Raw genomic sequence first — 27770 nt, forward strand, 5'->3', positions numbered from 1 at the left:
CGAGATCATAACTTTTCCAAGCTTTTTCACATGCAATAAAATTTCAAATTACTTTTGAAATGGCGAAGGGACGCGACATGCGAAACCATTGGCGAAATTCTTTGTTCCCTCCACTCCTTCCCGGCCCACACAAACGGATAACTCAATTGCTAGCAATACAAATATAATATGATCAAATGTCAATTTGAGTGACATTTGTGTAAGCGCGTGGGAAGCATTTAATGAAGATGGTAGCAACAGTTGCACATGAAACAAACAATAAGGATAAAATCGATTGTTAAATTCGATGGCTGACCGCAAAGTTAGGTATTTTAAGTAGCTGCACAAAAAAACTCAAGCAGAAAACAAATTTGTGGCGAAACTAGCTTTCTTTATCTATTTATCACATGGATTTTTTTCTCTGCTTCTATGGTATTTATGGGACAGTTTAACTGGAATTTTTATGAGATTTTGTTTCCCATATGAGCCCATCAAAATATTGGGTTTAATAACAGTAATAAAATTGCATGAATGGTAAATGGAAGCATGTGGATTATTAATTTGACTACGTGAATGTCAAATTACGTAACTTTTTTTCGTTTATTGCTGTGCATAGATAACATAGAATCATTTCAAAAGCTTTTTAATTTGCAATAATAAATTCCACATTTACAAGGGAAATAAGCTTACTTTCTGTTACACCAAATGTATAGTTGATATTCATTCATGCATACTATATACTCACCCGTTATAGAGAATTTATTGATTTCCCTTTTTTTAACTACCGTAAATACCGCAAACCAAGTCAATATTGAAGCCAAGTGGTGCGTGACTACCATTCGGAAGTGCAGGGGTTGGAATCCCCGTGCATGACACATCAAAGACAAATAAGGATTTTTCTAATAACGCCGCCCCTCGGCAAGCGATGGCAAACCTTCGAGTGTATTTGTGCCATCAAAAAGCTCCTCATAAAAAATCATCTGCCGTTCAGAGTCGGCTTAAAACTGTAGGTCCTTCCATTTGGGGAAAAACATGAAAACGCACATAACAAATAGGAGAAGGAGCTCGGCCAAACACCCAACAAAGGATATAGGAATTTGTAATTGAATATATAATAGAAGAGTGAGGCGCTATTTTCTAGATCGCCATGACTGTTTGCGTACTAGAAGCATTCGAGAGTAATATTTGTAAGATAATATTTTGAAGGATACATACATATATGGAAAGGTGGGCGGCGCCTGTCGAGGAGCTTTGTTCTAGTCCCAAACCAACAAATAGTTGTGGAGCCACATAAGAAGATTCTCGCTTAAGATTTTTGACTCTAACAAACTGATCTGAACTTATTTTTTGTCTAAATGTATAGCATTTACGTGCGTGCATAGTAAATTATAAAAAATCAATACCTAAAGCGAAATAAAAAATTTTACGACTCCAATAAATAATTGCAGCTGCCGAATGAATGCAATCTAACCAGTACATAAATAGCGGCAAACAGGTACTAAAAACAGCAACAAAGTACGACCCAACACAACGAAGGCCGATGAAGAATAAAATAGTGACTCATTTGGAAGCCACAAGCCTGTCAGTTGCGTGAGATGGGACTGCAGTCTAAAAGCTACATCGCGTCATTTTCATATGACTTTTCGAAATACTTCCGTCTCAACTGCCCTGCGGAAAAATTCCTACTAAACTTCTCACTTCTTGAAATTCATCTTACAGAAGTGTTGTAATGCGAGTATCCAACTAAAGATAAAGAGTAAATATGAAAAAAAAAAACGTAATAAACGAAGTGAAATGGAAACCTTGATACTCCAATAAATGTCGAAGCGAAAATGATGGAAAAATGAAATAAAAATATGCCACTGGCACGTGTTTGCCACTAAAGGAGACCAGAGACAAGAATGGTGGAAAGTGGGACGGCGGGGTGGGTTTGTAAGTTGGTAGCTCAGTTGGATAAGCGATTGATTAGTGTCACGATTAGCAAACCATTTCTGAAGGACTCGTTTTCCTTTTCTGTAAAACTTTTTAGCTCTGTTCACATACTAAATTCTACGAGTGTTGGAAACTTGTTTGCAGGATCGACTGGAATATTTACAAAAAATGCGCTTTCTTCACTTTGCGATACTTTACTGTCAGATAACAATTCAACATGCATGTCTGTATGAGAAATTACAGCTACACCAGGCGACTAATAATTTGTCATTTGTACTTCATAAAAAACCATCTCACATTTGTTCAGTAATTTGATCTGTCTGATATTAGTCAAATTTCTAATTAATTAGCGAATTTTCCTTTGTCATTTGTAAAAACAAAATTAATCAGGCCAGTCAATGCCTATCCGCCAATGCAATAATTCATCCACTGGCTATTTAGGATTTAGTTAAAAAAAAGCGGCATTATTCTTCTGTAAGCGAGTTAAAAACATTATTTATTTTGTTGGTGTGGTTTTAAAATGATATTTGAAAAAATCCAAGGGAGTTAGGGAATAAAAATGTACTCCATATTCAAGACTGAAGCCCCGACAATTATGAAAAATAAATAAAATGGGGAAAAATTTGTTTAGGGCGGGTTGCACATACTATTTTATTTTTTTCTAGAAATATCTAAGACATTTTTTTAAATAGAATGATCTATACCTTAAATAACAACACAAATGAATGCCAACAAATAAATTAAGGTCTCCTTGAATAGGGATAAGAATAAAGGATAAGCAACTAATTCGAGCTTATTATTGTCTCCAACCAACAACAGACAGGCCATGAGCTGAAATAACACATTACCTAGTTTGAGAATAAAACCCCGAGCACTTGTCGATGAAGCCAAGAGAACTGGTCACTGGAAGACTTGCATCAAAGAACGAGGAGATCAGAAATGGCAAAAGAGATGCACGAGTTCACCTATACACAGGGCTTAAGAAGGGCCTTATTGATACTAATACTAAAACACTGCAATGCAAGAAAGCTCTTAAAAAAAAGAAACTCTCAACAAAATTATAAGAAAATGAGCCCACTTTTGAGTTCCTTCTACGTTTACAGCAAAACCTTCTTGGAGCGCGCCGAAATGGTAGTTCAACAGCTGTGGAAGGATTGAAGCAGCTACAGCACAGCATTTTCTCTCCAGCATTGTCGTTTGTTACAACTGCAAAGTACTCTCACTTTCCGTTCATTACCACACCAGCCACAACATTTTTTCTATACCAACGGAGCTGTAGACGGGGATTGGTTAGAGACAAATCATGAATTTATCTGATTTTTGAGAGCATTTAGCAGTGTTCGTATACACGCACGAAGGCATGTAAGTATGTATCTCATTCTATCTTAGTTGTACTATTGTGTGTTTGCTTTTTGGCTCATTAGCGGTTGTGTTGCTTGGCATGATAGGCTCGGAGCGTGCGTGCGTAAAATGCAAAAGTGCTGTTATTAGCGCGTGTAAATTCCATTAAAGGCCAAACAAACTTTTGAACAACAAACGAAATTAAGCCGCACTACTTCCTCCAAGCCTTTCTTTTCGAAAGCAACTGGGGAAGCTGCTGAGGCGGTGAATATTGCAGGGAAATCAACTGCACAATGAGGTTCGGTAATTAAAAGCTAAAACAACAGAAAGTTGACTAAGTATTTAATATTATAAGCAGTCAAGTTTTTTTTCGAAAATTCTTTAATGGCAGCATTTAATTTAAAAGTAAAATAGATGGTTAAAGAGAACGAATAATCAACGAACAGAATGACAGTAAATGGTCAAATATTCGTTGCACCGCTCACGATTTTGGAAAATTCAGTGCTTTTCGGCTTTAACACTAATTTAGGGCCTTAAAAACAATATGCAGTTGCTCCCATAAAAGACAGGGGTTTTTAAAACTTCAACTATTCAGTTTGGCACAGCGCCACGGATCAGTTGGTAAACTTATTTGAACACCCTTAAATGGACCGATTTTAAATTTTGTCCGTAGCTTCAAAAATTATATTTTAGTTGGACATATGGTAATTATGTGACTAAATGTAAACTATATTTGTTTTCCTATCATTCATTCGTCTCTACGTTAGTTGCTATTATCACAGGTCACTGTCTCCTAGGTGGACATCCTCAAAGTTTGAACGCACTTCCTTTTGACTATTGCCGAAGCCGCAAGAACGAGGAGGAGAACGAGTCTGTAAGACAACTTCTCTGTCACCCTCCCGCGTTGCATGCCACTAGGTTTAGATACTTTGGTTCATCGTTCTCGATTGATACCGATGACCTTAGGGAAGCAAGTGTCCACCAGATGAATGGGCTTGAACTTAAAACAAAATGCAATAATCAGGAGTAGCAGGTAAACTTCTACTGTGGGAACACAATGGATCGGTTTAGAGGATGGACATCTATCCACTCGTGAAGTGGTTTGTTTATTTATTCTGTTTTTATGAAACTAATAATATGCAGCAGAAATATCTTTGGGGTTGACGTATTTAAAACCATTTAGTTTAGTCAGTTTCCTGTCTGCCTCTTTCGGAACCAATGTTCAAAAATACAACTTAAGAGATTTAAGTTAAACCTTCCATTTCTCCATTTGCTTAAAAAATTGAGAAAAAGTACCTTTCTTCGGAGTTTTGTATTTTACAGTTGCTATATTTTAACATCAAACTTATTTTGTTAAATAAATGAATGCTAAAGTTTATAGGGGTGAATCCAAAAATCATATTTTTTTAAGGCCATAAATCAAAGTTTTTGCCAAAGCCATAAATCATGGTCTGCAGGATGGTCTTCTGCTGAAAAAAAAATCTGCGGGAATCGGAATAACAAATGGCGAACTTGATTAATAACGGATGGCACAGGGTGGACGATATGAAGTGTTACCTATTCAAAACACCATAACTTTTTTGTGTGAAATTAGTTTTATTGATTTCGAAGACAAAATTGTTCAAAACTGCTTTCACTTTTAACATATATTCACTTAGCTCGATATGACCACCTTTTACCTTGACTATAGCCTTCAAACGGTCAAAAAATGAGTTGCATGCTGCACGAATGTGATCTGGAGGTATTTTGGCCCATTCTCGTATAATCTCTTTTTTCAGCGCATCCATACTGGCATATTTTTTAGTCCTCACCTTGGTCTCCAAAATGGACCAGATGGAATAGTCCATCGGATTTGCATCTTTAGCAAAGTCCATCTGCTTTCCTATTCTTGCCCACTTTTTATATGGAGCCGCTGCCATTTTGCATCAGAGCGAAAAGGAATTGTTCCCTCATACTTGAACTTAGATTGAATAAATCATCAAAAGGAATTTCTAGTCGCTTTCTCAAGGGAAACCGAAAAGTAGTTTAGGCCTTTAATACGAATGCTAAGCTGTGATTGGTAAAATAAAAATATAATAAAACATGTAAACCAAGCATCGTTGGCAGGTGGCTAAGGCTTTTTTTCTACATTGCTTGGCATACTTGATTGTGAACTGCGAATAGAAAACAATAAAGTTTTATGCTGACTACAAACAAATGGTTTTGAATGGATTATCACAAAAACATGGATTATCATTGTTTGTCGTTGGGTGGCCTCTATGCGAAAACTGGAACCAACAGATGCATGCCACTTGGATTATTAGTAAAATTAAGAAAATATAGACCGATTAAAAAGCACGTTTGAATTTTAGCAATTCACTTGTTTTCTTTTAATTTGAAAATAATTACTTTATTATCTTTTGGTCCATAAATGGTATATGGGAATCGTTCGAAAAAGATTAAGCTGGCGTCAAGATATTAAGCCCACATTCCTAAAGAATATATAGTGTTTAAAAATGTATCCGCTAGATAGAAACCAAATTCAAAATCGTTATTAAAAGGAAATTAAAGAAATACTTAATAAATTTAAAAAGTACAAATCAAATCAAACAAGGATAATTTGCATAAAGCATTACTTAAGGGGTTATACGCAGTTATGAATTTCAAAAAAATCGATTTTTTTTATGGCATTTTTGTAATGTACATATATTCAAAAGTATACGCACGAAATTTGAAGTAGATCTATGCAATACTTTCGGAGTTATACCTAAATATGTAGAGATGCCTCGGCACATTTTAAGGTAGGTATTGAAACTTTAAACGTGTTTTTTTCAAAACGGCATTTTTCAAATCAAAGCTGCCATTTTGTGAAAATTCACTATTTTGATTAGCCGAACGATTAATTACTAGATAATCTAATATATTAACAAAATTTGTTTGGTTTTTTGATTTCAGATAATCCAATCCTGAGTTACGATGTACACCGTAAATCGTCTTTTTTTAAAGGAGGTTCCAGAAACCGCCTGCAGCGCGCTCTATAATCAACATTTTCATAAATAAAAAATTTTGTTACGTTCTTGAAGGATGCTTTTATAACCGCCAAAAATTTTCAAATTAAAATATTCTGAAGTTTCTTCAGGATAAATCCTTGACAACCCGTCTTTTATTTGCTTCATAACTGCGTATAACCCCTTAAAGAGCTCGTATATTAATTAGAATAAAACAAAAATAAACAAAAAACATAAAATAAATAAAAATAAAAATTTAGAAATAAAAAATAAATTAAAAGTAATAACATAAATATTCACATCGTTGGCGACTTCTACGTAATCAAATTGAATTTAAACAAATTTCGACCACGAACAAAAAACAGCTAACAGATTTACAACAACACTGGCATTTAACCCTGCGCTGATCTCACATTGTACTAGAGCTTGTCGCCCAAAATACTATTGGCAACGGCTGAAGAGCACCAAAGTATAAGCAAAATTAAAAACAAAAAAAAAAAAATTAAAAAAAAGAAAATTAATATAAAAAAAACACAATTAAAATTAAAAAACAAATTATAAAAAGACGTATTCACTTACAGTCGTATAAGTAATATAAAATTTCTTATATGCGTACATAGGTACACACACACATTTGGGGTATTTTCAATTAAATGATGTAAACGCAAATACTTTGCAAATGACGTAGAAGGGGAGGAAAGTGAAAATAACTGTCGCAGAATGCCTTGTCAGTACAAACACCCCTATCTACATAAGCACGCAAGGTAAACATATGTAAGTATGTGCATTAGGCCGGGGCGATTTGAAACTCACGCCGCGCAGTCCAAATTATGATTTCTCTTGTCTTTACGAGCAAAAGGTCCTTCTACGATTTTTTGAGACACACGAACTAGAATTTACAAGGCACCTGGAATTAAAAAAAATTATTTATTTATTTTTACTTCTGGCATCCAATAACGGGCGTTTTCCAACATTTTTTTTCAGTTATGCCGCTTATTTATTTTAAAACACAAATTTTTTAAGTGAAAACTTCTTTAGAATCGTTGGGAGTGATTTGAGACTCGATGAAACGAAAAAGCGACACTACGAAGCGTTATATGTTGATATACGTACCTATACTATATGTGTGTGGCTGCGTACTGCTAAGCCACGCTAGTATAGTGAGTATTGTAGTATGTATACTAAACTGCCTATTACTTGCTTTGGTGTTTAGTTCAAGCATCATACGTATGTATATTTGTATGTATGCTAGTACGTATGTGTGCGCACCTGCGTATTACGGAGCCACGGTGAGCGAGCCACTACCTAATACTTGCTTAGACCAAGCGTCCTACGAATGTTTGTGTGTATGTCAGTACGTCTGTGTAATATACGCGTTACGACGCTCATAATAGCAACTGCGTGTGCTGTATTGCGTCCGTATTTTTATATTCGTAAATATTTTCATTTTTAAATATTTACCGCAATTGCAGGCGGTGTTGCAATATATCACAATCAAAAAGACGGTGCTCGTATTGTAAATCCACAGATAGATCTGAATGCACAACAACTAGAATCACTGTCTGTTCAGTTCTCTAAAGTGGGAGAAATATGTGCATGCGAAACCAGATTGAGCAATGGAAAAACAGTTTTAATTGTGGCAATTAATATTTCACCGAATCAATCAATAAATAGCATCACGGAATTCATTCACGAAAATTTGATAAAGTATACATCAGAAGTATCGCGGATACTTAGAAAAGATTACGATAAAGTTCCAATGATTTTAAGTGGCGATTTGAACGTAAATTTTGCATTGGAAACAGCGGTTCTTTTAATTGACTTTCTCAATACAACATTCAGTTTAAAAATGTGTAACAATCGCACTGAATCGACAACACGATCGAAAACAACAATTGACGCAGTATTTCAAATATATGTTGACAACATCGAAACCAAAGCATTTGTATCGTATTTTAGCTATCATAAGCCACTCGTATCATTTGTTGAAATTGAAAACATTGAGGATGAATAATAATAAAATGAAGAAAATAAAATATGAACTTTATAGCAATATTATAGTGAACCTATAATTATCCCGCTCCTAATGCTGCTTTCGTCTCATTCTCTCTCATTTTTTTTTACGGAAGGTTTCACTTCTATCGCGTCTAACCGTTAGACTGGTACTTTTTTTTCAACTTCAATCATTTCAATCAATGACAATGCGTTTGTTTTTGCCGATACTTATAAAAAGAACGATTTTATATTATTAATTTGTTTTTAAATTAAAAGGTTTCCCTGAAACACCATCGTCATCACCTTCCTGATGTAACAGGGTTTAAGCTGATCTGGTAGTGGTAATTCTCCTTCCTCGCCGCCATCGAGGTATTGCTGTAAGTGGCCAAATGCTACCTTTCGTGTGAATTTGAGGCTCTGACAGCACTTCATATCTTACAAATCAGTCATATCATTATAATCAGAACAATCAAAATTAATTTACATTTTTACGCAACTCGGTTGAAACGTACAATCGTACAAATTTTAACGAAATTATAAAGTTTTTTTTACATATTAAATTTCGAATTTCCTTTCGAGCTACCTTTCGTGTGAATTTGAGGCTCTGACAGCACTTCATATCTTACAAATCAGTCATATCAATATAATCAGAACAATCAAAATTAATTAACATTTTTACGAAACTCGGTTGAAACGTACAATCGTACAAATTTTAACGAAATTATAAAGTTTTTTTTATATATTAAATTTCGAATTTCCTTTCGAGGTTATTACTTATAAATATAATTTGAAAATTTCATGTGCCTTGAAAGTCATAGTTAAACCAAACCTGTTCCATAAAATCTGCATTATGGAGCCTCGAAATTCATTTCAGGCCTTGTTGTAATCACAAGACGAATCATAATTCGCCCCGGCTTAATGCATGTATGTATGTACTTGAAACTTATTTGTTTGTAAACAAAGCACAGGCACATATGAATGCACAGAGATACCCTTCAGGAAAAAGCTGATGCAAAAAAATTTAGTTCCTACAACTACGAAGAAGGCGTGCATCCAGGGCGGAGTCCTCTAATAAATATTAGAATAGGTTTATAGGTTTTCTTACAATAGGGCAAAACTTAAAAACAGACACACATTCAAGTGCGCAACTAAGAAAAAAAAAACATTTTTTTACTGAAACAAATTAAATCAATCGCATGACAATAAAAAATAAATAAAATGTGAGTCGCAATCATCACTCGCTTTCTTCCAATTTTTACTCTCACAATTTTACTTCGGATGTCCAAATCTTTTAATACTAATTCGTCACAGTGTGAGAGTGTCAAAGTCGACAGATAAACATTAACTAGGCATCGGGTGATGCCGTAAGAATTTGATTCGAATTCAAAATATAACTTTTTGTGTCACACTTTCATTACAAACAAAAGTTATTATCAGCTGAAATCGTATCTGCGCAACAGTAGCTCCTGAATGTTGTAGTTCTATCTCTGCAGTTGTACCTCTATATATTTATATTTTGTTTTGTCAAATTTACTACTTGTTCGGAACCATCGAAAGGATTCAGCTGGGGGCAATTGACACTTCCTATGGCACCGTTATAACAGACTCACCAGTTTCGTGTATGGGAGAGAGAAGAAACGCGTTCTGCTCATAGTTCTAATAGTTCATGCGGTACTAATGGAATTTCCTGCTTGGCTGCTCACACACACAAGTGATTACACAATCGATTTGCAAAACGTAGTCTTTTGTATTCAAAATATCTGCAATTGAATTAAATTTGGCATATCGTACAGAAACAGAAGCAAAAATATGTGACTTGATGTACAAAGAAGTGCAGAAAAATTGGGGCAGTCAAAAAGCAAAGATTTTTCAATTATATGTAAATAAATAAATAACCCATCGTCACGATTTTTTTCATTATACAGAAGCTAATGAAGAAGAAGGCGGTCATACTCATAAGAGTGTCTGGTTAGAACAGGTTTAAAACCAAATGAAAGAGGATTGATGGCCATGAAGCATGGAACGGTATGGCCTCGAAGTGTGCTAAGCCTAAGATAGTCGGGTTGACTACAGTAATGCAAAAAAACTTAGCATACCGGTTGTTTCTGACATTGCCGATGATCAATGTATTGTTGTTGTTATCATTCAATTGCGCTCTATGATATGCGTTTCATTCTACGCAATGACAAAATGGAAATTTGTCAAAAGCAGATATGCTTATTCCCCACCCTTTCCACTGATAAGCGGAAGGTTTCCATGACATCAATTAAATACGACTATTCCGCGTCCCTTTTACAATTAACGACAAATGTGCACCATGTTCTAGTACGTACGAAACATTTCATATGTCCATTCGCATAATTAGCAGCCCAAATATTATTTTGCCTTCAAAATTACAAGCTACTGCAGATTATAATCAACCCGCTGAGTAAAAATAATGCACGTCATATTTTCAAATTAAAGGTGGATAAATTAAAAATGAAGACAACTTTCTCTTTCAATTCTCGTCAAGTGTGGCATAGAAATATTAAACCACCAAAATCACGCACTATTATTTAAAAAACAACCAATAGGTATGTCACACCAACATTTAAATAATTTTAAATAATGCAGCGAAGTAAATTTTCTCGCAAAAGCTTTAACCTCACAGATTTGATTTGGATTTTATTTCTTAAATTGACTCGCAGAAAACTTAATTTAATTCTGAAAAAAATGTATAGTTCATAAACATAAGGAGTAAAATTTCGCGCATAGCAAACTATTTTCTTATTTCTGATGAATGTGCAAATAATTTTATGGCCCAATTCTCGAGCGTTTTTTCTGTAAAAAGCCACATGTAAGTCCCATGCAGTGCTCTTCGCTTTTACTACACAGTACAGTATATAAGTAGTTGCAATGACAACAACTGCTGATTTCGACTACTACACTAATTTAAAGTTGCGTCACCTTAAATTTGTCACCCTCTTTAAAGAAAAAGATCAAAGCAAAATTGTTTGTGGAAATGTAGGAAATTTCCGATGTATAAGTTTAAGGCGGTACTCGCACGTGTATTAGCATTGCCCATCTTTCAACAGATATTTGTTTGCATTTTGCTGTGTATTTCTTAATGTATTTGAAGCGTCATGTACACACACATGTTCACATAAAAATTTAATGACGAAACGCTGTCTAAAGCTCAGTAGTAGTTAAAAGCGTTGAAAAAATAAAAATCCGCGTTCGTTTACGCGTAAATTACAATAAGACTATGAAGTTCAAGTAATCAGCACGAACGCCGTTATAGAAAGCAAATTCAAGCTTGAAAAAATTCCAAATTCCAAGTTGCCAAAGGAGTCAGCAATGCGTGGTAAATTAAATTCTAGAATGGTCAATAAAGAAAAGGGAACCAGTAAACAGGGCATGCCAATACCAAGGAATTAAAGTTTAGTTACAAATTCAACGTAGTGTTTTCTTTGAACAGTAAACTGAAATAAAATCAGAAATTTTAGGCGAAGCAACACGTACGCGGCCGGCTCAATTGCCCAATAATTTTGCAAGGGTAGAAATGGTTGCGTAATAAAAAGTGATCGGATATTTCATAAGCAAACGCAAAAAAAGGACACAAAAACACGGTTAAATATTTCAAAACGTTAAGATTCTTGCGTCACAATAAAGCTTATAAAATAAATTTGTTTTGCAAGAGTGCCATATAAGGCAGCAAAAAATAGCTTACTTGCGAAAATGGTAGAAGAGAAAAATAAAAACAAAAACGACTTCGACTTCGACTGCACGTAGTTAATAAACGTAAATTATATACGAATATAGGTAAGCAACTTTATGAACAAACTGTATTTTATTTTGCTTTAAAAAGTATTATGACAGTTTATCTCTTCTGCGGCAGCCAATTATATATACCATCCCTCCTGCCCAAAAAGCCATCAGTGGAGCTTAGATTGCCATAAGCCAGTTTAATTTTTGCGCACTTAACAGTACAATACAGGAGCTGCGGATGACAGTGAAGTAAGCATAAAGGATGCTCTATCAAGAACATCGCACTAATTTCAGCAGATTAGCGCCGCGTGACTACTTTTTTACATTTTCTACATTTCCTGCCTAAAATCAAATCGGCATTTGTATTTTGCTTTTACGTCGAAGCGGAATTTGCTTTCCACAACCGCGATTGAGGGGCAAAAAAGCAGATATTTAAAAATTTAATAATTCCGCCCAATTACGCGAAAAATTTAATGTATAAGCAAAGTTAAAAACCAAGTACACATTCTATTGGAATATAGTTTCTTAGCCCGTATAAACCGGCATTCGCCATATAATTAGATTTTGCTTTAGTCATTTTATTTATTTAGTTTCTGTCCCAACATTGTATTTTTGTTTTCTTTAGATTTTCTTTCTTTTTTTTTTCTTGTGAGTTCGCCTGAATGAATTTCAATTTAAGTTCATTGAAGCGAAGTTTAGTTTTGGGACTTGTTGTACTTGTAGACCATAAACCATAAAAATGTTAATGATTACTACATATATACTTCCTTTATTTATATATATCAAGTGTACATATTCATCTCGTGATAAAAATTTGATATAAAATATTTTTTATCTAGAAAAAAATCCACAATTTTTTAAATCAAAGTGATTTTTGAGACACTGCAGACCTTCACTTTATCATATTGTCAATGCATACTCAAAAATTGTCTAAAAATTCAAACTAAAATTTGGAAATTTTGATGAAAATTATATTTTTTTTTGTTTGAATTTCTCACAATATTTGGAACTTTGAAAATTAGTTAAAAATCAAATGTTAAAATTCATAATCACGTGGATTTTCTGTCGACGGTTGTGTGTATGTATATATGCACATGAATTTTTACTTGTGCTGTCTTTTGCACAGAATTCCATGTGAAAGTAAGCATAGATTTTCGACCATAACAATATTTAATGATTTGTAAACATTTGTTTTCTAATTTTATTAAGAGTCAAACGGTAATTTAAATATTTGGAATAAAAAAAAAAAAAAACTCCAATCAAATATATAAACTACGTATGATATATCCATATCAAGTTCTGTGCTTTTGAGTTCAATAGATAGTAATTACCAGTAGACCCGAACCCTTCATCTCTTTCTAACCATTAACTATTTCAGAATATTACAGAATTCAAAACATTCAAATACGTTTCTGTTTCTTGTTTGTTTGTTTTTTCAGCAACTTAACATTAACTAATTTTTCTTAACACTGGCGTAAATACTTGTCCCTTGTATTATAAACTCAAATATGCAGTTGCTGCCAACCGCCTTTTTACTCTTCTGGTTGTTATGTTTTCTACTCTTATTATTTCTTAGAGTTATGTGTTTTCATTTTAATATTCAGTTTAACAAGTAGATATTTGTTGCTTTTTTTTCTTTTTTTTATTATCTGTTATAAGCAAACTATCACTTATTTCATTCCATTTTTAATATCAGTTTATTTTGTTTGCTTTATATTCATTATTTTTTTATTCTTACTTGTCAATATTTATTTTGTTTTATTTTATTATCTTCTCATTTACAATAATATTTTCCAAAATCAGCAGAGTTATTCGCGTTCACTTTGGCGTATTCACTGTTTTCTGACGTAACTTTACACGCGCTCAAAACATTCGTTTGCGATCCGAATGATTGGGAAACATACAAACAAGATACATTTTACAATATAAAGAGGGAATCTTCGTACTTACCTTATGACATAATTTACGCAAACAAAACTCTGTGGTTTTAATTTATCATAAACAATTGTGGCTTGTGTCACGATCCAACAGTAACCGCCATATTTTCCCAGAAATCTATATCGGCAAGTTTCACCTTGGCCCTTGCTCAGCACTAAAAAGACACGAGAAAAAAGAAAATGGAAATGAGACTCAAACTATTTTTGTAACACATCCTTATATATATGTGCATACACATGCAGTGCGATAATTTTACAACATATAAAATTTCGTGAATATTAAAGGGCAATGGTGGCCCGGAGCGTATACGTAACCCATCAGACTGTAATTTAGTCTTCAGTGAGATTTGTTGCGGTTTTGCTCAGCGTTGTCAAGTTTAAACCCTCTATGCCAAAAAAATACTGAATTTTTATAAATAAAAAGAACACACAGTGTCATCAGATACGCTAGTCATCAGATGCTAGTGGAGAAAAGGAGTTCGATCGAGTAGAGAAATACTTACAGGCTATCACAGATCAGGTTGGATTATCCCCAGAGAACAATAGAAAAATTGCTTGATTCCATAAAAAATAGTACATATGTAAACAGCATTGAAATGGAATTGTGGATTTCTTAGACATCTGTGTATCGTAAATTCAATTCATTAAATTGGCAGCTGTTCAGTTTTGTAATATGATGTGGAGCATCAGTAGTGAGGGTATTTCTGGCAAGAACGCAAATTACTTCGTTGCACCATCTGCTGTATTCATCTTTCTTGGCACCCTGCCACTATTATCTGTTCCCAAAATTGTATTTGAATTCGAAAGGAAAATATCTTGAATCGATTTAAGCTGTTCAAGCCGCTAGGCCACCATTCTAGAGAGAATTCCTAGAAAGGACGTGGATACCTCGTTTAATTATTTGGAAGGAGAATATGAATACATATATTAATTAATAAAAAAATATTTCTTACACTCTGGTCTATTGCATGAAGGTATTTTTTTTAGAGGGTGTATTTTGTTATGAAATGAGCACGACGGTATTTAAAATCTAATAACTGCTCTCGAATTTCCAGAGTCTTTAGGCAGCTTTGCAAGGCACACAGTTATACAAATGTATATGTATGTGTGTATGAACATCGGTGGTGGGAGAAATCCGAACCTCATTTATTAGCTAGAGTTTGTGGTTTATCAGAGCCGTTTAGCAGTACGGCTGGGCAGCAATCAAAAGCAAATGCATAATAACTGTTACAAATATGAATGCATAACTTTTCCTATAATTACATTTTATGGCCTACTTACTAGCGGTACATATAACATAATGAGGCAAGAATTTTGTGAAAAGTGCAACTTAAGGAAAATATTTCAATTTATATTTCCCACCAGCTGCTTTTAATATGGGCCATTGCCGAGGTATCATAGCCTTCGCAAATAATTTCAGTTTAATGTAGCAATTAAAGCATTAAAGCTATGACATTTGGTTGCGCAATTCACATACAGAGGAGAATTACCTCATCACAAACAACAACTGCAACCACAACCGATGCAACAGAGGCAAGATATTAACGTAAAAGAAACATTGTTCGGTTCCTCTTTGCCTACAATAGAAATAAAAAAAAAATCATCGAACCCCTAAGTAAAACGGTTAATTATTTTCTGTGTAATTAAAACTGCTTTGTCTTGCAGGTATTTCCTATGGTTTACCTGGCCTAGCTTTTAGCACACAAAATTGGAATTGCGATGCGACAGGTGAGAAGACAATAACACTAAACCAGTAATAAAAAATAGAAATTAATGAAAGTCATATTTTAAGAAACCAAAGACTCAATAGTGAAGCGACCAGTTCAGAAGTCCCCACCCCAAACCAGGTTGTGTGAAAGATTTTTAGGCAAAATTGGCATTTGTCGCAGTTGGGCAAGCAATTAGGGACATACACTCGAATTTATGAAATTGTTGTAATAAGAAAAAGGTTAAATGTTATGACAGAATTGTAATGATTCCAAATTAATCCGAGACGGATGAATAAGGGAGACTGAAGAATATCCCCTACACTTTTACCACACGCTGTTAAAAACATTATTTGGAAACTTATTGCGTGGGGTGTTTTTTTGAGAGCTCGAGAACGTAATATGATACTACAAAACAGAAATATTCTTGGAATGAATTTTTTTGTATAACCTGGTACATAATTTCATGGCACTTATTTTTTAAATATTCCGGCATATGTCTGCCGCTGCTTTGATTGTTAAGCGCGCTGTATAGTAAGTTGCGCCGTCATGTTGGAACCAAATGCCGTTCTTTTTAGCGGATTAATTTTTGGAAACAAAGATTAACTCAGTGTGCCTCAATAGTACTCGCCATTCACCGTAACGGCAGCTCCTTCCTCATTTCGAAGAAATAAAGACCGATGATGCCGCCAGCGTGAACACCGAACACAAAATAGACGAAGTGATCTATGAACGCGAACATGTTTTAAATTTTTTTTGTTCAAAGTAAGCCTTCCTAATTTGGATGCGTTGTTCTGGCGTTTAACGATTCAATATGACTTGTCAAGCTTTGCTGAGCAGAAATGTCAATACAGTTTGCCATTCTCAGCTGTCAAACCAAAGTTATCGACATCGATTGTACTCACGCACCTAAAAAACACACCCTACACTTTGTAGGATACGCATGAAATTAAATTATAAGAAGGTATGTTACATAAAATATATTATACCTGAACATTTTTACCATGAAATAATAAACACAAATTTATTATAAATCTTTTGTAATGGGCAATTAATACAAGCAAGCTGCCTCAGAGGCGCTTTTTTCATTACCTTATTTAAATTTAATTTGGGTACATCTGTTTTTTATTAAAAGTATGATTTAATGAAACGAAAGACGCATACAACTCACTTTAAGGAATATTCTGAAAATCTGTTGGAATATCTTATATGTGCAACTAAAAGCTGAACTTTATGAAGGGCATTGAAACAAATACAGACATAAACATAAATATAATCTTGAAAACTGCCTCACAATTTCGATAGTTAATATGTGACCGTTAAACTGTTACCCTTTTATTAGATTTGCTCATGCAATACTTAAAGCTTCTATGTAATTTTAGTCTATGAAAAGATCGCAGTTTCTTACCACCTCACCGAAAGCAATCTTCACTCAACTACCGCAAGTACCAGGATCCCGCATTTCTTTAGACATTGCATTGCCTTGCGAAAGACAAAACAAATTCGTACGTTTGAACCGAAATACGCAGCAGAAAATGTGTTTGCATTCATTACGAATTAATTTCGCGCGACGATTATGCCGTGCACAGGGGATAAATAAGTCGTAGCAAAAAATTATCATTTAGTTAGCCCATCAACATTATAGTTCTGACACAATCAAGTGTTTAGTGAACTCAGGTCTATTAAATTTTGTCTAAAAACTGCGATCTCAGCTCGGACAGTCAGAATACGAAATATATTTTTAACTTCTGAAAATTGTCCCTATCTCACTTTACCTAAAGCTGTTATTGGTACGGCTGACAGACAACATCCAAATTGGCAAGTGGTTATACGAGTAATAATGACAATTTGGTTCGCCAGTATGAAAGCATGGTTTAGTCGGTAAAATTTTTGATAAAGAGTTCTGTGCACATGCATTAAATTCACCTGATGTGATTAAAGATTCAAGGATTTTCTTTGATTTAAGGCTCAATTTTATCCCGCACTTAAGCTATGCCGTTTCCAATTCATTTGCTGTGCTGGGTTTTGTAAGACGTCACTCTTCGCATTTAACTGGCCCATATACTTTTAAGATATCTGCGTTTGTTCGGCCCAAATTACATTACGCTGCTTTTATTTTGAGACCTTATCCTATCATGTAGTTCATATAAATCGAGTGGAGAGGTTTCAAAAAGTGGAGAGGTTTCAATTTCTCAGACCCGAAACCATCATACAAATCTCGTTGCCGATTGATTAGTTCTTTTCCCATTTAGTAACAGAGGCACTCTTCAGGCAGTATCATTTATCTTTGATCTCGTTAATAGAAAAAGCGACTGCGCGACTCTTTTAGAAATAGTACAGTCTAATATTCCATGCAGAAAATTTGGTCGTTTTAAGATTTATCACGTTGGTTTTAGTAGGACATTATATATTGATAATGCGCCACTCATTAGAACGATGTCCGATTTTATAACAACATTTTTAGATTTGGACCTTCCTGGGACCAAACAGGTATATCAAATGCAATTAAGACATTACTTTGTATGTAACAAATACACCCAATACTTTAAAAATGTTTGTTATTTTAGTTTTATAATTAGTAATTCTTTAAAATTTTGGATTATGCATATCATTTTATATACAAGATATATATTTTTTCAGCAATTTAATGGTTTCTTATGTTGATAATTTAATTTTATAACACTTTTTTAATCTTGAATGCACTAAAGTTCTTGTATTTTAGTTTTAATTTAATCTCTTAAATGTCTGTTCTGAATTTGGTTAGAAATCACTGAATAAATAAATAATCAAGAAAAAAAAATAAATGGAGTCCCAAGAATATCAAGATTTTTGTACAAAATCTAAATGATGCCCAATTCCTATAAACGCCGAGAAATCTAGTGAGTTTAGTCCTTCTGGGAAGACCACTTCCACAAATATCGCGAAGGCTGTAGTTTTTGCACAAGTGTCCGGATTTCAGTGTCCGCTACTGTATATTTTACACATCATTTATTATGAAATTATGCAACTCAATCCGTCGTGAGGTATTGTCACATCTCAAAGCCATTCGTGAAAAATTATTACAGCAAGTACTCAATATTCATTCCACCATTATGAGAAAATGTAAACAAACGAACTTAGCGGTAGCTATTTCCTCGCGCCACGCTAATGTCAATGCCTGAACGACCTTTCCGTTTTTCTGTCACTTGCCCATTTAGTCACTCATTCATATTCGGATTTTTCATTTACAAAGTTATTTTCACATTCAAGCATTTTTAAGCGGAAAACTTTTACCACATCTGTAGATACACATACTAACGGAAGCAACCAACAACAACCACAGAAAAAGCACTATTACTGCTATCGCCTGCAATGCAAACGCCGGCTTTTGGGGGTCAATGCACAAAATATTTTCCAGAGGACGTACTGACAGAATGAAGTTCAAGGGAGAAGAGCTTCTATGGCGCTATTATGCATCAGGATGCTCACAGCTCGTCCTCAGAATGCCGGGATGCCGACATGCCGGCATGCCGCGAATGCATTGTAGTATTTATGGCATTAACCGTTGCTAAGCTGGCCCCATAAAATAAAACAAAAACGGGAGACTACAGGAATGAAACAAGCAAACAACACAAAACAATACAACGACTTTCTATGAACTTGATGTGTCCTTTAGCCAAGGACTTTTCCGGGTGGCAGCATACGTACATATCTCAAATAAGGGATGGTGATGCCGTTGCTGCAACAAACTTAACTGTTGCCAAAATTTATGGACATGCGTTCGCCAATATTGAACGCAGAAGTGCATCTCGTGACAAGACGAGCAGCAGACGAAAGGCAACGGACTGAGCAGACCGATTTCAAAGGAGATAAGAATGCCAACGAATGCAGAAATAATACTTGGGCCATCATGCAGACTGTGGAAAATAAGATACATATATATAAAATACCACATACTGAATTGGAGCTTGGAGTATTATTGGAACTTGGAGTATTATTGCCCATGAAAGATCCAGTGTCAAATGGGAAAATCACAACAGCAAGCAAATCTGAGGGGGGGAAACGACAACTCGTATAAATGCAACGATAGTAGCAGAAGCAGACACAGAAATATCAACAGTCGTTGGAAAATAACAAAGAAAACAAAAACAAGTAAACACAATGCAGTATTCAAGGCTATGTATCAAGTAGCCAACAGTCCGAAAATGGAACTTACGAGGGACGTTCTATAAATCCCACCTTTAAGAAAAACGCCCATTTTAGATGACTAGATTAATTTAAAAATAGTTATTTAACTGGCTTAAGACAAAGAGAAAATTCTAGTTTGAATTTTGGGAGCTTCAAGGCCCTGTCTATGCAGGAAACAGAGTTCCTACATCAGCGAATTGAAAGTGCCTACCATATCTGTACCACAATATGACTGCCGGTTTTCATGTAAAATTTTCATTCACGTTCATATCAAATAAACCATGTAAATATGTGTGTATGTGTGTACGAGTATGTATGTATTTATGTATGTAGTCTCGAATGCAGTGCTTGTGGTGAGTGGCCGTGTTTGATTTTCACAAGTAAATCCTTGAATGAAATCACATAACGGTAAATCATCGTCATCATTTCATTGCACTTCATGCAATAGCACGCATTTGAGCGTATAAACAGGCGGTGAGCGGCGAACCGAAAGGATTCAATGGCAGACAGACAAATGGATAGTTACAATCGTCTGAGAGCACGCCAGAAGTGCAATTCAGTGCAATGGCAATGCGGCCATTGAAATAGTTCCAAGTGCACAGATAACCAACCAACCAACAGTGCAAAACTGCCAGGGAGTACGAAAATGGAAGCAGTTACGTTTATAGTCGCCGCTGTGGCTTGAGGTCGTTTGTTTTCATTTGATTATTTGCGGTCATCACGAAAACGCAACGAAATGAATAAAACTAGGCAGCAATAACAAAAGTGAGTGTTTTACAGACAACTCCTCTACAACCTGTGATACACTCTCCACCGCGTCCTTTATTTGTCGTTGTGTTCGGCTTGCTTTGCCTGGCTTGGATAAGGAAATACAAACGAGCACTTCTCTGGCCAAAGGATATAAGCATAAATCAAGGATTTATTTACTTGGATTTCGAACGTGCATTGGTTGCAATGCTGCTGGAGCAGGCAAAAAAAAGTCACACGTATCAGCACTCATGTCGTGCGCCGCTTCCTTTCTACAGTTTTTTTGTTTGTTTGTTGGAACTGCGCCGTCAAAAGATAAACTCATTATGATCACCAACTTATAGCTGCTTAGGAAAGATTGCGAAAAATAGCAATGGAATGAATCTGGTAAAGCGATGCACTCCTTTGAATGCCCAGGTAATTGTAATTGCTTGCGAATGCACTGACCTTTTGGAAGAAGTGAAGGTTAGGTTACCATTCACTCGGTTTAGGCAACATAAAATAAATTTTAATACATTTAAACAATTCATATTACAGATCATAGTGAAATTGTAAATCCACAACGTATACGTAATCAGCTCACAACGTATACGTAATCAGAAAAAGAAACGATTCAAAATATTTGAAAGCATATGCGCCCATTTCTCTCTACATGCAAACGCATAGCATCACATCTGAATATCAGCTCATCCAAATCATTTTATGTGAACTGCACGTCTGCAACAACGATAGTGACTCTTGAAATTCACACTCCATGTAAATTTATGCAATTCCAAAACAATTCCATTTTATGAAAATGTTACTCATACGACCGCGGATCCCGAGGCAGTATGGTTGCAGGTAAAACACATATACATGCATATATATGTAATATAAACTAACTTGTGGGCCAAATATTGCCAGCCAGTTTGTTATGTGGCATGCAACAAATTTAACAGCAGATTTAGCTGTACATCGACGTGCACATCATAACTGTCAGCCAAGGGGAAAATTGCAATTACACCATTTGGCTAACTGCATTTGTACGTGTGGAGCTGTCTAAGGAACCAGACACCAACAAAAGGTGATGACTTGGCAAAGGAACTTTGTGTGTCTGCAGATAAACTGGTGCCGAACTGAGTTAAGAAAGTCAGATTAAGCAAATTTAAGAAAAGGAAAGACCTGATTTATGAGGGGAAGGGCAAAAAGCGAGATGTACAAGAATATTTAAATGAGATATGAAATGGGTTTGCATTAGTATTTAAAATTATATATTATAGTATATTACTTTTTTTTTTGTTGTTTTTCCCCCCTAAATCAAATTAATAAGTGATAGGTTCTAAATTTAAGGTAGATCGAGTGAAGTGTCTCATCGAGGTTAAACTATACCTCCACTCTTTCAGTAGTGTTAAAAGATATATCGGATAAGCGGCGAAAAACAAAGTAGCTTGGGCACCACTAAACTGTTGCTGCTTTCATAGAGTATTAGCGAAGCTTAAGACTAAGACTAAGACTAAATATTAGCTATCATCGATTCACCACTTCTCTGCTCGCTAAGTGAAAAACTTGTATGTGAAAGCAGCAACCGTTTAGCGATGACCAAGCAAAGATGCATAACTACGATTCCCCACCACTCTGCTCGTGTGACCAAAAATTTGCATTTGAAAGCAACAAGAAAGTTATCGAGCACGATTCACCACTAGCAAGCATGGTTATATCTCAAAATGTTGGTATAACTCACTATTACTCATTAAGTGACACGGTCCAAAGTACAGATTTAGTTTAAAAATTTTTTTTACCTATTCACTTCAAACTAAAAAATGTGTGAAAATAATACAAAATTAAGAATCTATTTGCTTTTGCTCGATATGACCATCTTTTGCCTTGAGTCGGTCCAGAAACGAATCGCAAGCTGCCCGAATGTGACTTGCAGGTATTTTGGCCCACTCGCGGACAATGCCTTTTTTCAGCGCTTCGAGACTGGTGAATCTTTTAGTTCGGACCTTGTTCTCCAAAATGGACCAAAGAGAATAATCCATCGGATTCGCGTCTGGTGAATTTGAAAGCCATTGTATGAACGAAATGTAGTTCAGAACGTTGTTTTTTTAGCCATTCTTGGTTCACTCGAGCTTTGTGAGACGGTGTCGAGTCCTGTTGAAACGTTCATGGTCTGCCACCGAAATCTTTGCCTCCCCACGGCTTCAAAGCAACCTCCAGAATACTTTCCCGATATTATTTCACATTTACCTTGACGGCAGGCTCGATGAAAACGATTGGAGAGGGCCAATCTGCTGATACAGCGGCCCAAATCATTATCCAAGCAGGACTTGTTGATAGTTTCTCACTTGTATGGTTCTCTAGTAGGACTTGTTGATGGTTTGGTGTGGCGTGCCTTTTGGATCTTATAAGGCTTGACTTTGACATCATTTTTCAATATGCGACGGATGTTACGGTCAGATATTTTCAGTTCTTTCGCCATTTGATTGGCACTTCGTCGGGGATTTCACTCAAGTCGCTTCTTCACTTTTTGAACCATTTCACGCTGCAGTCTTTTGATGACCACGTCCATGACGTTTTGCGATGCTACCAGTAGAATTGTAACGAGTAATGGTGCGATAAACAAAAACTTTATTTACTTTAAGGAGCTCGAGCTCCTGAACCATCGCTGGTTGTAATTTTCGAGGCAAATATTATGTAATGCAATCGCACTATTCCGTTTGAGATCCATTACTAATTTTCTTTTTGCGCGTTTATTCTCGGCAAAATGCTTCCGCGCGCTTGTAAACAATACTCTGGACTGTCATTTAGCCAACTAACAGACAGTTGATGCCCGTGCGTTAGCTACGCGAGCGGTCTGAAGTTGATTACACTTCGAGTGTCGAACCCTGTATATGTACGGATATATTTTTATTATATTTTACATATTTTCTAGCCGAATGCTTTGAAAGGCAATGGAATTACGTAATATTTTGTCAAAACGAAAATAATGCATTGATTGCTGATAATTCACATGCAACGTTGAATTCTAGAGAAAATGTTTGTTCTATTCACTACTGGCTAGGTGATTGGTGAATCGCAAGCAGCTATTGATGTTTAGGTCACATAACCATAAACGACCTGCGGAGTTATAACATTTGCAGGGGATATGGTATGATGACAGGTGAATTAGAAACCAGAGGATAGAATGTAGAAATAAATAAAAAAGTAAGTTACACTAGCTGCAGCCCGAAACTCCGTATATGTGGCTTATGACATAAGTATATAGTTCATTTACAAATTTCAAAAGAAAAAAACATTAAGCAAAATTTTAAATCAACAAGTCTTTAGTCCCAAAACTTCCTTGAAAACAATTTTCCCGTGTTTGAACGTTTTTACATTTTATTGAGTTTGGTAGAGCGAGAGCTAGTTGCTTACCACCGCTTGCCACACCTTAATTCTATATCAACCGCACAAATGTAACCTTGCAGAAATTTTTAAGATGCACTTTTTTCTCGTTGATCTACTAAGTAGCATAAGAATAATTTTATAGGTATGTCTTATCTAAAAAAACAATTTTTAAAGTAACAATTCAAGTTTATCATAAAATATTTCTACTAAAGATAAATGGGAAAAACTCTGCATTTGCATACACTTACTTCAATGTTTTAAATTTTTTCGAAATACTTAAGCAGCTCCAAACTTTTCTAATTTGTTTAGCAATTTTCGTTTTACTTATGGTCAGGTAAATAGGGCATCTTCAATATTATGTTTAATATCGTGTAGTATAAAAAAATCTGCCACAAATTAATGTACAATTAAAGGGCGTTTATTGTGGCACATTCTTTACCAAATTTAAAATTTCCCCTAACTCTTTAAGATCCTGATGCATTAATTACGCACATTGATTAAATTGGTTATACTATGTATTCGTTTGAACGTAACGTCAAAAAAATGTCACCCTTAATAGTCGATGGCGCGTTTTACTCTATTTATTGGCATCATACATTTTTCGATAATTAAAATATGCCTGCTTCACAATTGATGTCGTTCTTATGTCATCTTGTAGTTCGTGAAAATGAGACATTTACTAGCATGAGATATTTTTTGTTGAGATATTCTAAAACTATTATAAATGCTGCTTTCGAGCTAAAATATTGCAAAAATAATACAATATCACATTTCAATTTTGCAAGTAAGTGCTTTCTTTATTTTTCTTCTTTTTTTGTGCATGGAAAAAAGTGAAATTTTGTGTTTTAAGAAACTCGTAAGTTTTACTAGTCCTCGAAAACTATAAAGGACATAGACTTATTAAAAAGAAAAATTTAGTTGTAAAACTTTTACAAGTGCTTTAACAACGGGTCTGAACGGGCTAAACTTAGACTCCTAAATTTTTTAATGCAGTACTTTTTTTGAAGAAACGTGCAAGAAAAAATTAATTCGCATACTTTTACCTTTGAACGCATACATTTGAATACACACGGGCTAAACTTAAACTCCTAAATTTCTTAATGGAGTACTTTTTTTGAAGAAGCGTGCAAGAAAAAATTAATTCGCATACTTTTACCGTTGAACGCATAAATTTGAATACTACGCATAATGCCCTGCACTGTTGTTAAAATCGATGAAAAGAATCATGTCGTTGGATTTTTTTATTCTTAATTTCTTTTTACTTCAATTCGTCTACAACTCAAGAGTTAATTGAAGACAAACATTTCAACTTTAGTTATTTTCTTTGGCAAAGTTTATACCAATATTTGCTCAAACTGTTTTAGAGAGCAAAATGCTAAAGAAGAAAATTTTATTAAGTGAAGAATAAAAACAAACGAATGAGAATTAATTCACAAGGAAAATGCATAAATCCAATAAATTAATGGGTGACTGATTGATTGCACATTTAAGTCCATTTATAGAATTGAAAAATAGCGCTCTTTGATTTTCTATATAAATATGACTATGTATGAATGTATATATAGATATACATATGTACATATGTATATATTTGCACTAAATCAATTTGAAGGAAAACACTCTCTCCAACAACTAATGGCAAGCTTTCAATTTAAAAAATAAAAACAATTCGTCACCATGATTGTATTAGTTCTCATATCAGCTCCTATCCGTTTCTACAGTATTTAAGTTTAATATTATTTTGCTCATTGCATTCAGTCAGTCCACTCCTATTATTATCGGTACTCCGTTTTTATGCTTGCATTAATTTCGCTTTAATGCAGACGTGAAAGTAGAAAAGCAAAGCTATTTGCAGCACCTGCAGTAATGTTAACGTTAATTAACTCAATTTAAGCAGAATGGACCTTGCACCAAAACCAAGAAGAAATGTCTGTGAGAGAGGCAGGCCATTCTATTCTGCACTCAGCCACCCAAATTAAATAAATAACTCGCAACTAGGTCCGACAGCCAACACGCTCGCAAACGACTCCACGTTGCCTTATTTCGTGCGACGGAGATGTGTTTAATTGAAATCCGGACAACAATATCAGCAACAACGACTCCAGTTTTTCACAAAGGCAACGAAAATGTGTAGCGTTAAATGTTATAATTAATTTCAAAATGAAATTTGACAGCCCTGTTCTTGTGCTATTTCCTGCCAGAGAAGGGTGAGAAGCCCAGGACCGGAAACCGAAAATGACGGCTAAAGCGTAGAGTAGGAAAGGAAACAACTTCTGTGCAATAACAATCATCATCGCTCAAATAATTTCTCTTTAATTATGTAATTGAATTAATGCAAAGTTTTTAGCTGTGGTAAATTAAAAAAATGGGGGTGTTTTAGTAGGAGATACGATTGATAATAAAATAAAAAATACCAGTCTAACGGTTAGACGCGATAGAAGTAAAACCTTCCGTAAAAATAAACTGAGAGAGAATGAGACGAAAGCAGCATTAGGAGCGGGATAATTATAGGTTCATTATAATATTGCTATAAAGTTCATATTTTATTTTCTTCATTTTATTATTATTCATCCTCAATGTTTTCAATTTCAACAAATGATACGAGTGGCTTATGATAGCTAAAATACGATACAAATGCTTTGGTTTCGATGTTGTCAACATATATTTGAAATACTGCGTCAATTGTTGTTTTCGATCGTGTTGTCGATTCAGTGCGATTGTTACACATTTTTAAATTGAATGTTCTATTGAGAAAGTCAATTAAAGGAACCGCTGTTTCCAATGCAAAATTTACGTTCAAATCGCCACTTAAAATCATTGGAACTTTATCGTAATCTTTTCTAAGTATCCGCGATACTTCTGGTGTATACTTTATTAAATTTTCGTGAATGAGTTCCGTGACGCTATTTATTGATTGATTCGGTGAAATATAAATTGCCACAATTAAAACTGTTTTTCCATTGCTCAATCTGGTTTTGCATGCACATATTTCTCCCACTTTAGAGAGATGAACAGACAGTGATTCTAGTTGCTGTGCATTCAGATCTATCTGTGGAGTTACAATACGAGCACCGTCATTTTGATTGGGGTATGTTGCAACACCGCCTGCAATTGCGGTAAATATTTAAAAATGAAATTATTTACGAATATAAAAATTCGGACGCAATACAGCACACGCAGTTGCTATTATGAGCGTCGTAACGCGTATATTACACAGACGTACTGACATACACACAAACATTCGTAGGACGCTTGGTCTAAGCAAGTATTAGGTAGTGTAGTATAGGTATACATAATGCCTTCTCGCTCACCGTGGCTCCGTAATACGCAGGTGCGCACACATACGTACTAGCATACATACAAACATACATACGAATGATGCTTGAACTAAACACCAAAGCAAGTAATAGGCAGTGTAGTATACATACTACAATACTCACTATACTAGCGTGGCTCAGCAGTACGCAGCCGCACACATATACGTATATCAACATATAACGCTTCGTAGCCAAGAGTGGGGAGGCTACGAAGCACCGCACAAAGAGGAGTCGGAGAATAGGGAACGCTGTATAACTGTGTTCTATCTCATTCTCTCGCAGAGATAAGATCTATATGTATGTCTCTTTTTAGTGTCGCTTTTTCGTTTCATCGAGTCTCAAATCACTCCCAACGATTCTAAAGAAGTTTTCACTTCAATAAAAATATTATGGTTAACAAGAGAGAGTAAAAATACTTTATTTAATTTTTGATCAACACAATACTTAACATCAGCACCCGCTAGACTGCTAATCGCGAGATCTCATTTGCTTCCTACGTTGCTGTACGGAGTCGAACTCTATGCCAACAGTGATAGTGATGATGATTAA

General features: G+C 35.0%; 1 protein-coding gene across 2 annotated transcripts in view; it reads right to left on the bottom strand.

Annotated features, from left to right (window-relative positions):
* The window catches only part of LOC128856094 (protein similar), a 196371-nt gene that overhangs the window by 89071 nt on the left and 79530 nt on the right, over positions 1–27770 (bottom strand). For both annotated transcript variants that reach the window (XM_054091473.1, XM_054091472.1), the window contains one exon: positions 13932–14073. In XM_054091473.1, coding sequence (XP_053947448.1) covers positions 13932–14073 — 142 coding nt within the window. The remainder of the gene's footprint in view (positions 1–13931; positions 14074–27770) is intronic.

Source organism: Anastrepha ludens, chromosome 2 (assembly GCF_028408465.1).
Source record: "Anastrepha ludens isolate Willacy chromosome 2, idAnaLude1.1, whole genome shotgun sequence".
Lineage (NCBI taxonomy): Eukaryota > Metazoa > Arthropoda > Insecta > Diptera > Tephritidae > Anastrepha > Anastrepha ludens.